We start from the raw sequence: 15,323 nt of genomic DNA on the forward strand, positions 1-15,323 counted from the left end.
AATATATTTTATATGAAACATGTAAATTGAAGCTGTACAATGTGTTGATTTAATACATTTATATATTGTAATACAGTTGCCATTGTAGCTATAGTTGGTGCCTCTATGGTGTCACATATTATCTTTGTGTGTTTGTGTGTGTGTGTGTGTGTGTGTGTGTGGTGGAAATAATTAAGATGTGTCTCTATTCACTTAAAAGTTAGAGATTTCTGGGAGTTGGCTGGTAGCTGGCAAATAAATTTAAAGTTGGCTGTGGAGGGTAATGCTGTCCCATTAATGTCTATTAACTGTTTTTAAGGATCCTTTTTGCTCCTTCTCAAGTACACCAGACATCTTCCCACCCCAGGACCTTTCCCTCCATCTCCACGTGTCCACCTGTCTAGCTTCTTTACCTACTTTAGGTCTGTGCACAAACGTCACAGCAGTGATGCAGCCATCCCAACTCTATGTAAAAATGAAACTTCTTTCCCTTGATGTCCCGTTTCCTTTATCCTGCTTTGTTCTCTGCATCAAGGTCTATCACCATTGGACAGACTATGGATTTCGCACATTTTATCATTTACTTCCCATCAGTAGAATGTGAGCTTCGTAAGGGTGGGAATTTTTGAGTTGTGTTGTTCATCGTGGCATCCTCAATACCTAGAAAGGCGAATGGCAAATAATAGGTGCTTAAGAAGTATCTGCTAGATTTAACTTTACACACCTGAAGCTTGATTGATTGCTGGAATTATGGCTCTTCCTTCTCTAAATAAATATAGAATTTGACAGCAGATGTTAAGGCAACAGTAGTTAGAACAACATGTCTTAGTGGAAAGTATAGAGTTTCAGTACAATTGAGAAAGATATTTGTATGTAATTCAAAAGGGAGAATTAATGAGTTAAAGTGTCTGAGTGATCTTTGTACTTGAAAAATACTGAGTGGTTGCATTTGAAAAAAAATGCCTATCCATTTACAAAGATATTGATAATTTTTTATCATAATGTCTAGTGAGTTAATGCTATCTGGTTGTTAAATTTTACAAAAAAATTAAATTTACTATGAATGGAAAGAAACAACAACAATAATAATGTTTTACACTGTAAGGGGAACTACTATGTACTTTAGCTCAATATTAGGGTAAAACAAGGGTGATTCATATTATACCAATTTTGCAGGTGCAAAAAGTGAGGTGTTTTTGAGGTATAGCCAAATGGTTCAGCGACTGCTCAGCTAGTATGAATTTGAGGCAACTTATCTGAGATTCAAATCCAGGATTCCTGACTCTAGAATCCATGCCCCTTTCACTTTGGTCTCATATTCAGTATATTCTGGAGCCATTAAGCACTTGATAAAATGCCAGGTGGGCAGTAAACCCACTTGGATGGTGTGTACCATACTGCAAGTTTGAACAGCAAATTTTACCTGTCACTGAGCTACAGATTTCAAGTGAAGGTGAAATAATGTTAATCTGCGAGTAATTATTTAACTTTCTGATCACCTGCATTTTGGCAGGCAAGACGGACTGCCACCTTTACAATAATCAGCTAATAAATCCTCATGATTGTTACACTTTTATGCAGAGCAGTAATCTGAACAAATTGGCTGCTGGCAGCTGTGGTAAATTGCCAAGAATGAGTGCTGTCAGAGAACAAGTTGTTTTTATGAACGTGCAGAATAAGTAAATCCCATGTCAAGCAATTTCATTCAGTCGGAGTTATTTGCAATCCAATATAGCAAGATTTATAGCATTATTTATTAGTGTGCAAAACGCTTGTTTATCTTTAAAGTGGCATTGATTTGGTGCCCATATATTTTCAGTTGGTGGATTGCTCCTAACTTTATTTGTTGCATTGTTATCAGGGCCAAGACATTGATACTGCCCACAACAACAGAGTGCTACAGATGCAAACTTCAGTAGAAAGTTCTATTTTAACACAATTTTTCTTAGTAATATAAAAGAAAAAAAGTTATTCCAAATGGGCACATTCTGGGTGAAGAAAAATGCTGTCAAATGCTATGACCATAAAATAAATCTGTGACTCTGTAATCTAATGCCAAAGGAAAGAGAATGCGGAATGAGTAGGCATACACATACATCTCTCCAGGTACAGTGTGGAAAATGAGGAAACAGCCTTTGACTTTGTATATTAACCAAATTAATGTTTCTTAATTGAAGGACATTGTATGTGAGGGTTTGACACTCTATAGGTTCTGATTTGCAGTGATTCTTATTTGTGATATAAATACTACAGTGATTATTCTACTTGCTACCTATATCAGAGTAGAAGCAATCTCTGCTTCATTATTAATTTGAAAGCACAAGATAACTATTCAGAAAACTCTAAACTGAAGAGAAGTTTTAATGGAATCATTGTGTTTCACCATTTTCCTTACTAGGCACTGAGTGAAATATTTCATTTGGGAGATAGGTAATGTTTCAATAAAGAATGGAGTGTCATTGATTCTTGTCTTGGTTTGTCGTAAACTCAAGTCAAATATATTAAGATTTCAATCCATTTTCTTTCATGACTTACTATTTTTTCTTCTGAAGACTTTCTCAGAAAGTTTATACTCACTGCAGTATTTTATATATGATAGACAAAGTTTCCAAAGACAGTTTTCATGCACCACTGTGTGTATGTTAAGTAGCTTACCTTCTAGGCAATGAAGGGGAACCTCCCAAGTTTGTATTAATAGAAGTATGCTCTGATAAATCCATCTCCCCAAAGACAGTTGGACAGTAACAACTGCTGACAATGCAGTAATTGCATTGCTGCTGCTGCTGCTGCTAAGTCGCTTCAGTTGTATCCGACTCTGTGCGACTCCATAGACGGCAGCCCACCAGGCTCCCCCGTCCCTGGGATTCTCCAGGCAAGAACACTGGAGTGGGTTGCCGTTTCCTTCTCCAATGCATGAAAGTGAAAAGTGAAAGTGAAGTCGCTCAGTCGTGTCCGACTCTTAGCGACCCCATGGACTGCAGCCCACCAGGCTCCTCCGTCCGTGGGATTTTCCAGGCGAGAGTACTGGAGTGGGGTGCCATTGCCTTCTCCAGTAATTGCATTAGCATTTAGTAATGTCAGGTGGCGTGTGCACTGCATCATCGTGAAACTTGAAAAACTTTCGTGGTTACCTGTTGAATTCTTTAAAATGCAAAGATTCTAAAGAGTTATCTATCATATTGATTTGTAATATGAGATCTTATGTGTTATTTGTTTTACCAGTGTAAAGTAGTTCTCAAACAATAAACCTCAAAAAGTTTTCTAATTTTATCGATAAATTTGGTCCAAATTATGTAAACTGTGTTTTTAGAAATTCTCCCCCACAAAAGAAATCCTATAGAGGCTTGTCTTCCTGTCCCGAGGCTTCGATTTTGCTTTATTTTGTTTTTTAATTAATTGATTTTTTATTGAAGGATAGAGGCTTTGTTTTTAAATGTTCTCTTATCTGGATGGCTTCGTAATATCATGAGTAGGTACTTCAGGGCACAACACACACTTAGAAGTTTCTTGTTAGAGGAGATATAAATTTCTGTTGCAGATATTCTTCCTGATAATTTAAAGTTGATTTTGGCAGAGTTCTTGTTAGACCTGATTATGCCGCACCCCCGGTTTGTAAATCAGAATCAGAATGTAGCTGACACAGAGCTGGGCGAGGAGGAAATGTGTCAACTCTGGGTGTTCTTGTCCATCATTCTGTTCACTTATGCTTGTCCAGTTAGCATAATCTTCAATGCACAGTTTCTTTACAGGGATCTTTTATTGTTTTCATTTTTGTTTTATATTGGAGTATAGTTGATTTACAATGTCGTGTTAGTTTCAGGTGTACAGCAAAATGATTCAGTTATACATATACATGCGTCTTTCTTTTCCATATTCTTTTCCCATAATGGTTATTACAGAGTACTGAGCAAGTTCCCTGTGCTATGCGGTACATCCTTGTGGGTTACCTATTTTATATATAGTAGTGTGTATATGTTAATCCCAACCTCCTAATTGACTGGTATCTTTTAAAGCCATTGTCCATTTTGTGAGAACTGGTTCGGTTAAAGCTGGATGCTATAATCTGTAAACCCACCTCCCTGGGCACGTATCATATGGACTGTGGTTCAGTGGAAGCCAGTCACCAAGTTCAGGGGTCACTGTCAGCTCCTCTATGTCATGCGGCTGCTGCTCATCACTCGAGATGCTTGCCGGTCGCGTGTGACATACCCGATGCACAAGCCACCGGTGTGAATGCAGGTATAAAATATTTATGAAGCTTGAATCCTAGTTTTATTTTTTTTAATTTTCTGTCTTATTTTTAAATTAAAAAATACATAAATGCATTCACATAGGCCTAACATTTGCTTCCTGCATCTCACATGTACATCACTGGTGCTAATCACAAAACTTTTATCTGGGTTGGTTACTGGCTTAGGCAGATGGAAAGGCGGTGAGAAAAAAGTGATAAGAATACTGAACATTTTCTCCTTGAACTTAGGGGGAAATGTCACCAAATAAATGTGATGTGTTCCTTTCACATGGCCAAGTAAGTGCATATAGTTTTTAAAAAGAGCAAAGAATTTCAAGCTTTGATATGGAAGTCAGGAAATGGGGTTTGAGGTCTTAAAACCATCACTTAATTTCTCTGAGCCTCAATTTCCCATTTGTGGAATGAAAGAAAGTCGCACTCAAATCTCTTTCAGTTTGAGTCTCTTTTGATTCTTCTATTGATAATTCATTGATGAGTTTGGTTCTGACAGTAAATTCTAAAGTTGTTCAATATCAAACTAAGGCATATGAGATAATAAAACTATATAGTGTTTACATAGCATTTTCATCTTTTCACAGTAGTTTTTCATCTATTGTTTCTGTATGCAAAAAGAAGGCATAAATGAGGAAAGCTGATGCATAAAAAGTTTAAGTGGCTTGCTTAATATCACAATACTAATGAATAATTCAGCTTTATTAAAACTCTAATGTTCTGAATCCCTGACGTAAACTCTGAAGCCAAATAACTTCACTCAAACAACACACTGGGCCTGTGGTAGTTCTGCAAATAAGGATGTGAGAGATCACAAGGCTTACAAAGTGTTGAATCCCTCAAATTTAACAGAAGCCTGATGCATAATGCAATTAATAGAAATAAACAATTAATAAATGGGTGTTGGAAAGAAATCAATCCACTTTCTAGGAAGACAATATAGAAATGGTAGCATGAGCAAAATTCCATGCTGATTCTGACTCTGCCACTATCAAAATGGGTAGAATTTTGGCCTCTCTGAACCTCTATCTCCTCCTCTGTAAGTATTTTGGACTGCGGTTCAGTGGAAGCCAGTCAACAAGTTCAGGAGTCACTGTCAGCTCCTCTGTGTCATGCGGCTGCTGCTCGTCACTCGAGGTACTTGGCGGTCGCGTGTGACATACCCGATGCACAAGCCACCGGTGTGAATGCAGGTATAAAATATTTGGACCGCGGTATTCTGACTGTATTCCAGGTGTTGGGCTAGGTGCCTGCCCTTGACATGTACCAAGAGATGGACAGAAAAAGACAACTGCTGGTTTTTGCCAGGATGATTAGTGAAAAATTAGCCAAGCAAAGATAGGTAGATATATCATCTCAGGTAGATGGGGTTGCTTCCTTCACAACAGAACACAAAGAAGCAGGTGAGCCTTAGCATGGATGGTGGGAGAATTACAGACAATCAGGAATTACTGAAATAGCAAGTGTAAATCAACAAGTAAACACCCAAGATGATGGTAGGTTGTGGAGGACCCCATTGCCTTACTAAAGAACTTTCATAAGTGGTGAGAAGCCAGGAGTGGGACATGGCCAGATTTGCTTCTTGGATATCTGTAACTGTCAGGATTGAATCATGTTAATGGTTTTTTGCATTAGGCCAGGTTCCCTACGGCTTCCCTGGTGGCTCAGATGGTAAAGCATTTGCCTGCAATACAGGAGACCCAAGTTTGATTCCTGGATTGGGAAGATCCCCTGGAGAAGGAAATGGCAACCCAGTCCAGTACTCTTGCCTGGAAAATTCCATGGACGGAGGAGCCTGGTAGGCTACAGTCCATTGGGTTGCAGAGTCAGACATGACTGAGTGACTTCACTCACAGGTTCCATAGGACACAGAGCTTGAAGCAGTGATGAGGTGCTGGTGCTTAAATGGGAGGTACAATCCCAGGCAATGAGGGTGAGAGAGAGAGAACATGATGCAGAGAAGACTAGAGAGTCATGCACGGTGATTTGTTACTGGGCTGGCCACGTTCCCAGAGTTTCAGAGACCCCATAGCTGCTCAGCAGCTGTGCGCACTTGACCACGTGTGCACAGGCAGGCAAGATGGAGAATCCTGCTTTTGGAACGGTTTGTGAGAGAGAGAAAGTTACCTTCCCGTCTCCTATGCCATTGATCTAAGTTCACCCCATCGGGAAAAAACGTCTACGTGGTTTCATCTGGTTTCTTTAGTGGTTGACCAGGAAGCCAGATCCCATACATACTCCTTAGTGCAGCTTTTCATCCAAGGGCAGAAGTGGCCTTAGAGGCCAGAAATTTGGGGCATGTGGCGTTTGGGCCTAGATGCACAGTGGCAGCCGAGGGGAGCACTCAGCCCATTTGGGCAAGTGAGAGTTTTGACCGTCCGAGGCCAGTCCTGGGTGAAAGACCTCTGAGGACTCACACCCAGTTGACTGGTCACAGTCGGAGGATGAGGAACAGCCCCTTGGAAAGACCCAGTCAAATCAAAGCTAAGACAAAGCCGGCAGCTGAGGACCCTCCCAGGAGTTCCATGTAGAACCCAGATATAAAACAAGAAGTGAGAGGAGCTGTTCTTTGAACCAAAGGGGAGAATCCACACCCCGTTTTTCACCCTTCCTCCATCCATGGCGACTAGGATGCAACCCCCGACCCGTGCTCCTTAGAAGACAATTTGAAGATTAGATTCTTACATTCAGACTTTTTTCTTTGGTGGGGTGGAGGCATAATACATCTGAGGAATAGTATTTCATTACCTGGAAGATGAATTTGTTCTCGTACATTTTTGATATGTGGAATTATAAAAAAGGAAGATGTGTTGTTGTTGCTGCTCTTTAGTTGCTAACTTAGGTCCAACTCTTTGTGACCCCATAAACTTCAGCATTCTAGGCTTCCCTGTCCTTCACTGTATCCCCAGAGTTTGGTCAAACACATGCCCATTGAGTCAGTGATGTTATCCAAACATCTCATGCTCTGTCATCTCCTTCTCCTCCTGCCTTCAGTCTTTCCCAGTATCAGGGCCTTTTCCAATGTGTTGGCTCTCTGTATCAGGTGGCCAAAGTATTGGAGTTTCAGCTTCAGCATCAGTCCTTCCAAGGAATGGAAATCAGGGTTGATTTCCTTTAGGACTGACTGGTTTGATCTCCTTGCAGTCCAAGGGACTCTCAAGAGTCTTCTCTAGCACCACAATTCAAAAGCATCAGTTCTTCAGTGATCAGCCTTCTTTATGGTCCAACTCTCACATGCATACTAGAAAAAACATAGCTTTGACTATACCAACCTTTGTCAGCAAAGATATGTCTCTGCTTTTTAATAGCTAAGTTTGTCATAGCTTTCCTTCCAAGGAGCAAGTGTCTTTTAATTTCTTGGCTGCAGTTACCATTTACAGTGATTCTGGAATCCAGGAAAATAAAATTTGTCACTGCTTCCAAATTTTCCCCTTCTATTTGCCATGAAGTGATGGAACTGGATACCATGATCTTAGTTTTTTGAGTGTTGAGTTTTAAGCCAGTTTTTTCACTCTCCTCTTTCACCCCCATCAAGAAGTTTTTAGTTTCTCTTTCAGTTCAATTCAGTTCAGTCACTAGTTGTGTCCGACTCTTTGTGACCCCATGAATCGCAGCACGCCAGGCCTCCCTGTCCATCACCAACTCCCGGAATTCACCCAGACTCACGTCCATCGAGTCAGTGATGCCATCCAGCCATCTCATCCTCTGTCGTCCCCTTCTCCTCCTGCCCCCAATCCCTCCCAGCATCAGAGTCTTTTCCAATGAGTCAACTCTTCGCATGAGGTGGCCAAAGTACTGGAGTTTCCGCTTTAGCATCATTCCTTCCAAAGAAATCCCAGGGCTGATCTCCTTCAGAATGGACTGGTTGGATCTCCTTGCAGTCCAAGGGACTCTCAGGAGTCTTCTCCAACACCACAGTTCAAAAGCATCAATTCTTCGGCACTCAGCTTTCCAACTCTCACATCCATACATGACCACTGGAAAAACCATAGCCTTGACTAGACGAACCTTTGTTGGCAAAGTAATGTCTCTGCTTTTCAATATGCTATCTAAGTTGGTCATAACTTTCCTTCCAAGGATTAAGCGTCTTTTAATTTCATGGCTGCAGTCACCATCTGCAGTGATTTTGGAGCCCAAAAAACTAATGTCTGACACTGTTTCCACTGCTTCCCCATCTATTTCCCATGAAGTGGTGGGACCAAATGCCATGATCTTCGTTTTCTGAATGTTGAGCTTTAAGCCAACTTTTTCACTCTCCACTTTCACTTTCATCAAGAGGCTTTTTAGTTCTTCTTCACTTTCTGCCATAAGGGTGGTATCATCTGCATATCTGAGGTTATTGATGTTTCTCCCGGCAATCTTGATTCCAGCTTGTGTTTCTTCCAGTCCAGCGTTTCTCACGATGTACTCTGCAGATAAGTTAAATAAGCAGGGTGACACAGTACAGCTTTGACGTACTCCTTTTCCTATTTGGAACCAGTCTGTTGTTCCATGTCCAGTTCTAACTGTTGCTTCCTGACCTGCATACAAATTTCTCAGGAGGCAGATCAGGTGGTCTGGTATTCCCATCTCTTTCAGAATTTTCCACAGTTTATTGTGATCCACACAGTCAAAGGCTTTGGCATAGTCAATAATGTTTTTCTGGAACTCTCTTGCTTTTTCCATGATCCAGCGGATGTTGGCAATTTGATCTCTGGTTCCTCTCCCTTTTCTGAAACCAGCTTGAACATCTGGAAGTTCACAGTTCACATATTGCTGAAGCCTGGCTTGGAGAATTTTGAGCATTACTTTCCTAGCGTGTGAGATGAGTGCAATTGTGCAGTAGTTTAAGCATTCTTTGGCATTGCCTTTCTTTGGGATTGGAATGAAAACTGACCTTTTCCAGTCCTGTGGCCACTGCTGAGTTTTCCAAATTTGCTGGCATATAGAGTGCAGCACTTTCACAGCATCATCTTTCAGGATTTGAAATAGCTCAACTGGAATTCCATCACCTCCACTAGCTTTGTTCGTAGTGATGCTTTCTAAGGCCCACTTGACTTCACATTCCAGGATGTCTGGCTCTAGATGAGAGATCACACCATCATGATTATCTGGGTCATAAAGATCTTTTTTGTACAGTTCTTCTGTGTATGCTTGCCACCTCTTCTTAATATCTTCTGCTTCTGTTAGGTCCATACCATTTCTGTCCTTTATCGAGCCCATCTTTGCATGAAATGTTCCCTTGGTATCTCTGATTTTCTTGAAGAGATCTCTAGTCTTTCCCATTCTGTTGTTTTCCTCTATTTCTTTGCATTGACCGCTGAGGAAGGCTTTCTTATCTCTTCTTGCTATTCTTTGGAACTCTGCATTCAGATGCTTATATCTTTCCTTTTCTCCTTTGCTTTTGCTTCTCTTCTTTTCACAGCTATTTGTAAGGCCTCCCCAGACAGCCATTTTGCTTTTTTGCATTTCTTTTCCATGGGGATGGTCTTGAACCCTGTCTCCTGTACAATGTCAAGAACCTCAGTCCATAGTTCATCAGGCACTCTATGTAGCAGATCTAGGCCCTTAAATCTATTTCTCACTTCTACTGTATAATCATAAGGGATTTGATTTAGGTCATACCTGAATGGTCTAGTGGTTTTCCCTACTTTCTTCAGTTTAAGTCTGAATTTGGCAATAAGGAGTTCATGGTCTGAGCCACAGTCATCTCCTGGTCTTGTTTTTGTTGACTGTATAGAGCTTCTCCATCTTTGGCTGCAAAGAACATAATCAATCTGATTTTGGTGTTGACCATCTGGTGATGTCCATGTGTAGAGTCTTCTCTTGTGTTGTTGGAAGAGGGTGTTTGTTATGACCAGTGCATTTTCTTGGCAAAACTCTATTAGTCTTTGCCCTGCTTCATTCTGTATTCCAAGGCCAAATTTGCCTGTTGCTCTAGGTGTTTCTTGACTTCCTAGTTTTGCATTCTAGTCCCTTATAATGAAAAGGACATCTCTTTTGGGTGTTAGTTCTAAAAGGTCTTGTGAGTCTTCATAGAACCGTTCAACTTCAGCTTCTTCAGCTTTACTGGTTGGGGCATAGTTTCTCTTTACTTTTCTGCAATTAGAGTGGTATCTGCATATCTGAGGTTGTTAATATTTCTCCCAGCAGTCTTGATTCCAGCTTGTGAATCATCCAGCCCAAAGGAAGATTTAAACAACTGTAAATATGAATAGAGTTGTAACAAACTGTGGAATTTGAGGTTTTTGAGAACTTGAAGTTCATCTAGTTCTATTACCTCATATCACAGATAAGAAAACTAGAATTCAAGAGGAAAAGTTGTCTAAGAAAAGGTCATACAACTAATTAGCAATAGATGGAGGGCTAGAACAAAGGAAATCTGATGCCCAATCTTGGGCTCTTTTCCCAGTATATGTATTTTGGGATTTCATGAATTTGCTTCAGTACTTTAAAATTTTGCATTTTCATGTTCTTAACAATATAAAACCAACAACTTTTGCTTATTCTGAGACATCTGAATGACTATTTAGTATTTCTGTAACCAAAATACAGCAAATACTTCCTTTGTTGAGGACATAATAGTACAGGCAAGCCAAACACAGGTGAATCTGTCTTTTGGACTGCTATAACCAAATGCCATAGACTGGATATCTTATATTCAATGGAAGTTTATTTCTCACAGTTCTAGGGGTTGATCTACATTCAAGATCAAGACAGCAGCAAATTTTCCATCTGGTTTCCTGGTTTATAAACTGCTTTTCCTCTGTGTCCTCACATGATGAAGGACGAGAGATCTCTCTGGTGCCTCTTTTATAAGGGCACTAATCCCATTCATGAGGGCTCCACCCTCATGAGGTAATCACTTCCCAAGCTCCTCACCTCTTAATATCATCACACTGGGCACTAGGGTTCAACATATGAATTTTGGATAGCACACAAACATTTAAGTCATAGTACTGGCCCATAAATGTTAATTAGTACTGAATTCACTTTACAATATATTATGTTGCAGAAGTTCCATCTTTGTACACATGTATTCAATAACTACAAAATGATAGCAAAAGGTTTTTCTCCACTGAATTCCAGCAATAATTTGATTTGATACCCATTTAATGTAGATATCAATGATGCTGTAATGATGACATTATCTCAAGTTAGCAGGACAAGTTTTCTTAGTTATTGAGTGACATTTTGTTTTAAATGGCATCTGCAGAGTGCTCCTGAGCAGAGTTTTTAAATGAATAGGAGATCTGAGTAACCTCAACTAGCAAAATATGTCTTGAATTCACTTACTCTTTTATCAAAATATTTGTATAAATAGGTATTTTCTATATTAAAATGATTAAAGTCAAAATTCTGAAACATTAAATATAGGACAGGGCCTGGGACTATTTATACAAATATACCCAATATTGAAAATCTAGTTGCAGCAGAAAGGTATAATCCTCCCTACAAATGTATAATGATAATTTAAATTTTATTAGTTCCATAACTTTAAAAATTAAATTTGTAAGCTTTTCTTCATTTATTATTTTATAAGAACAATTGCAGCCTTCTTCCCTTGTTCATACGTATTTTTAAAGCCTAAAAATAACATACTTATGCACTTGAAAACAGATAATTTTTCCATTTTGAAACAAATCCAGGTATTACCCAGTAAGAACCACCTTACACAGCACAAACTTCCTCCAGGATGAAAAATTACAATAATGACAGATCGGTTAAGGAAAAGTCCTAGACCTTGGATTCCAGAGTCCCAGGTTCAGGTCTGGTTCTGCTAGTAACTGTGCATCTCCATTAATTGAGGTCACTTCTCTGGCCCTAAGTTTCCTCCCTGGTAAATTAAGGCAACTTTGAGGATCACAAATCGTTATACCTATTGGTATAAATGGTATATTGGTATAATTGGAACCAGATACAGAATTAAGTGAAATAGTCCAGCTGTAATGAAAATATTAGGGAAAGTAACTCAGAGGGCATTTGTATTTAAGCTTTATTTAAATTCAAAACTCTTTTAGCACAATAAAAACAGCAAATCCATCGACCTGGTTTGATCTGAAAGTTGCCAATTTGCGATTCTTAGACCAGATCATCTTTAGAACACCTTCCCTAACTCTAAAGAATTAAATGCAGTGACTCTAATGTAAATCAGGAGGAGGCCAACATCTAAATGACCAGCTTCCCAGGTGCCTCAGTGATTAAAAAAAAAATCCACCTGCCAATGCTGGAGACACAGGTTCAATTCCTGTGTCAGGAAGATCCCCTGGAGAAGGAAATGGCAACCCAATCCAACATTCTTGCCTGGCAAATCCCGTGGACAGAGGAGCCTGGCGGGTTACAGTCCATGGAGTCACAAAAGAGTCAGACATGACTTAGTGACTAAACAATAACAATAACAAAAAATGGTACTAGGCATAGAAGGAAATCCTTCAGAAAGCTTCAAAGTTAAGAGAGATGCAGCATCATACAAAGGAATAGGGCATGATCAGGACTGGAAATAGATAAAAGTGAGTGAAAGACCCTTCTTTGTCCCAACTGTATCCAACAGAAAGTACCATCTGAACTGTAATCTCTGTTCAATTCTCCAGTGTCATACTCTCAGTCTTGTCCAAAGATTCATTCACATTCAATAAATTGTAGGTTAGGCACTGTGCCAGATGCTAGAAAGATCTGTAGAAAATCAAATTTATGTTTTTCCTTTTTATTAGAAAATACATTTGATTAGCTGTCTTTTACTGTTGCATTTTTAACCCTCAATTTGTTCCAAGTATTATTAGGAACTAATTCCAATTAAGATTTGAATATTAAATAAGGTATTTGATGTGGTTTTTTGTCATTTAGAATTTAAGGAGACAGCATGAGAGTATTTTGAAATGGATGTTGTGTTTGCGGAAACAATGAGGTTACTTGATATACATCCTAACTTTAGGAAGATGTTTTCCAGACTTGATACAGACCCTAATATCCTGTTGTCTTGATAGTTTGCGTCTAGCGCATACAGATTCTCTGTCACTGACCAGCACGTTTCTTTTCTTCTTCATTTCTTGCATCTATATTCCTCTTCTTCCCAAATGTTTCTAGTCTGGATGTCTTTCGTGTCATTTCTGATAGGCAAAAATAAAACGTGTAAATATGAAACTTTGATTCTATTTCTAAAATCACTCACACTAAAGAAGTGTTTGAGCTCAACCATCAGTTTTGATGCCCTATTCATAAAAGTTTAACTTAAAGGCAAAATAATAAACAATAAATAGAGTGAAGAATAAGAAGGGGCAAAAATTTAATCTTCCCTGATAGCTGACCACTCTGTTTATGACGTTACCACATTTATTCTTATCATTGGCTATTTCCTGTTTTAAATGCCTTTTACTCACGTCTGCCCCCTTTCTTTCAGTTTATTGGCCTGTGGTCACCACAGTATCTTTCTCTTCCAAATCAACTGACATTTTTATGAAACGAATTTGTTCAACTCTGAGAGGGTGGCATATTGAGCATGGGCTACCACATTATTACAAAGTCTCTCTTAGGACAACTCTTGTATGTAACACTTGAGCTATAATGTCTTCAGAGGATCTGTTAATTTAGATTCATGAAGTGTTCTGTGAATAAACTGACATGGTTTTAAAAATGTAAAACGTCTGACATCATCATAGTAATGATCTGTTCGCTGATTAATAGCATTTATGAACAACCACAAAACACCTATATTTTTTAGAGTGTAACACAAGTTCAGACTCTTAGTAGTTTAGACAGTTCCCGTTAGTCTTTCTACAAGCAAGGCCTCACTCATCTGGGCCATCTTGGGGTTGAAAGCCCTCATGATTTATAAATGTGGTAACAATGAGTAGTAATCAAATCAGATAAGCACACTTCTTGCCTCTTACAAGAAATAAGTAATTAGTTACTAAAATAATCAGAGTCTGAATTTTGTGAAGTCAGCTGACATGAAAGGCATATGCTTCCAGTGGTTCAAATGGTATTTTCATTGATTTATTTTTCACATAGCTCTGAGCAGCCTGCACCTCCACTGTTTGATGTAGCCAAAAAAATTTTTTAAAAGCCTCTTGCTAATCCAAAACATTTGTTTTTAGGTGCCAGATTGACCTGTCAGCTCTCAGTAGGGAGCAGACACACAAGCTGGAGTTGCAGCTGGAAGAAGGGGAGGGGCACCTGGTATTGCTGGTCACCCTGACAGCTTCGGCCACTGTCAGCATCTCTGACCTCTCCGTCAACTCCCTGGAGGACCAGAAAGAACGCGAGGAAATATTGAAGCGATATGTACGTATGTAACCCTCCTCCCTTAGGGTCAGGGGTGACTAGATGAGGTTGTAAATAATTTATGTGGAATGGCAGGAATACATCTGCAAAAGCTGTCTGACAGACGAATCAGCAGAAGGCAGGGAAGGTGCAAATACCATGCAGATCTTTGCAGAAGCACTTGGGTTACCCCAGGATATCTAGATACCTGGTGTTTTCTCGAGTCTCTTCCAAAGCCAGTTCTAGAGTTTCGGGGTCTCCTCAGTGTTCTTATCACACAGGGCAACCTTCCGTGATGGAAAGTCAAGTTTACACAAGACTACTGTAAAGGGAGTTCACTGATTATTTGTCATTGGAATTAGAATCTCATCTTTATACATTTGAAATGGAGTTAATGGCACTTAACTTTTTAACTCGTAGCTTGATAACTAGGAGCTTCACTGGTGGCTCAAATGTTAAAGAATCTGCTTGCAATGCAGGAGACCTAAGTTTGATCCCTGGGTCCAGAAGATCCTATAGAGAAGGAAATGGCAACCCACTCCAGTATTCTTGCTGGAAAATCCCATGGACAGAGGAGCCTGGCAGGTTACAGTCCATGGGATTGCAAAGAATCAGACATGACTGAGCACCTAATAGACTTTTGATAACTAGAGGATATTTACAGAAATCATTTTCTTTTTCAGCTGCTTAGAAAAGCCTCACTTCATCCTTTTAATTTTGAAATTATGGAATGTGAACTATAATTAAAAGGAAGCTTCTTTACCTTTGGATTAGATTTAAAGTGACAGGGTGGCAGAATGAGTCACTAAGTACCCTTCTCAAATTTTACCAAGCCCAAACGTGACAACTGAGTCTCTTTCCC

General features: G+C 39.5%; 1 protein-coding gene across 13 annotated transcripts in view; it reads left to right on the forward strand.

The window, feature by feature from the left end:
• MCTP1 (multiple C2 and transmembrane domain containing 1) overlaps window positions 1-15,323 on the forward strand; it is a 563,412-nt gene that overhangs the window by 351,952 nt on the left and 196,137 nt on the right. For all 13 annotated transcript variants that reach the window (XM_045166809.1, XM_044948555.2, XM_025294006.3 and 10 more), the window contains one exon: window positions 14,296-14,482. In XM_045166809.1, coding sequence (XP_045022744.1) covers window positions 14,296-14,482 — 187 coding nt within the window. The remainder of the gene's footprint in view (window positions 1-14,295; window positions 14,483-15,323) is intronic.

The sequence above is a fragment of the Bubalus bubalis genome, chromosome 9 (genome assembly GCF_019923935.1).
Source record: "Bubalus bubalis isolate 160015118507 breed Murrah chromosome 9, NDDB_SH_1, whole genome shotgun sequence".
Taxonomy (NCBI): Eukaryota; Metazoa; Chordata; class Mammalia; order Artiodactyla; family Bovidae; genus Bubalus; species Bubalus bubalis.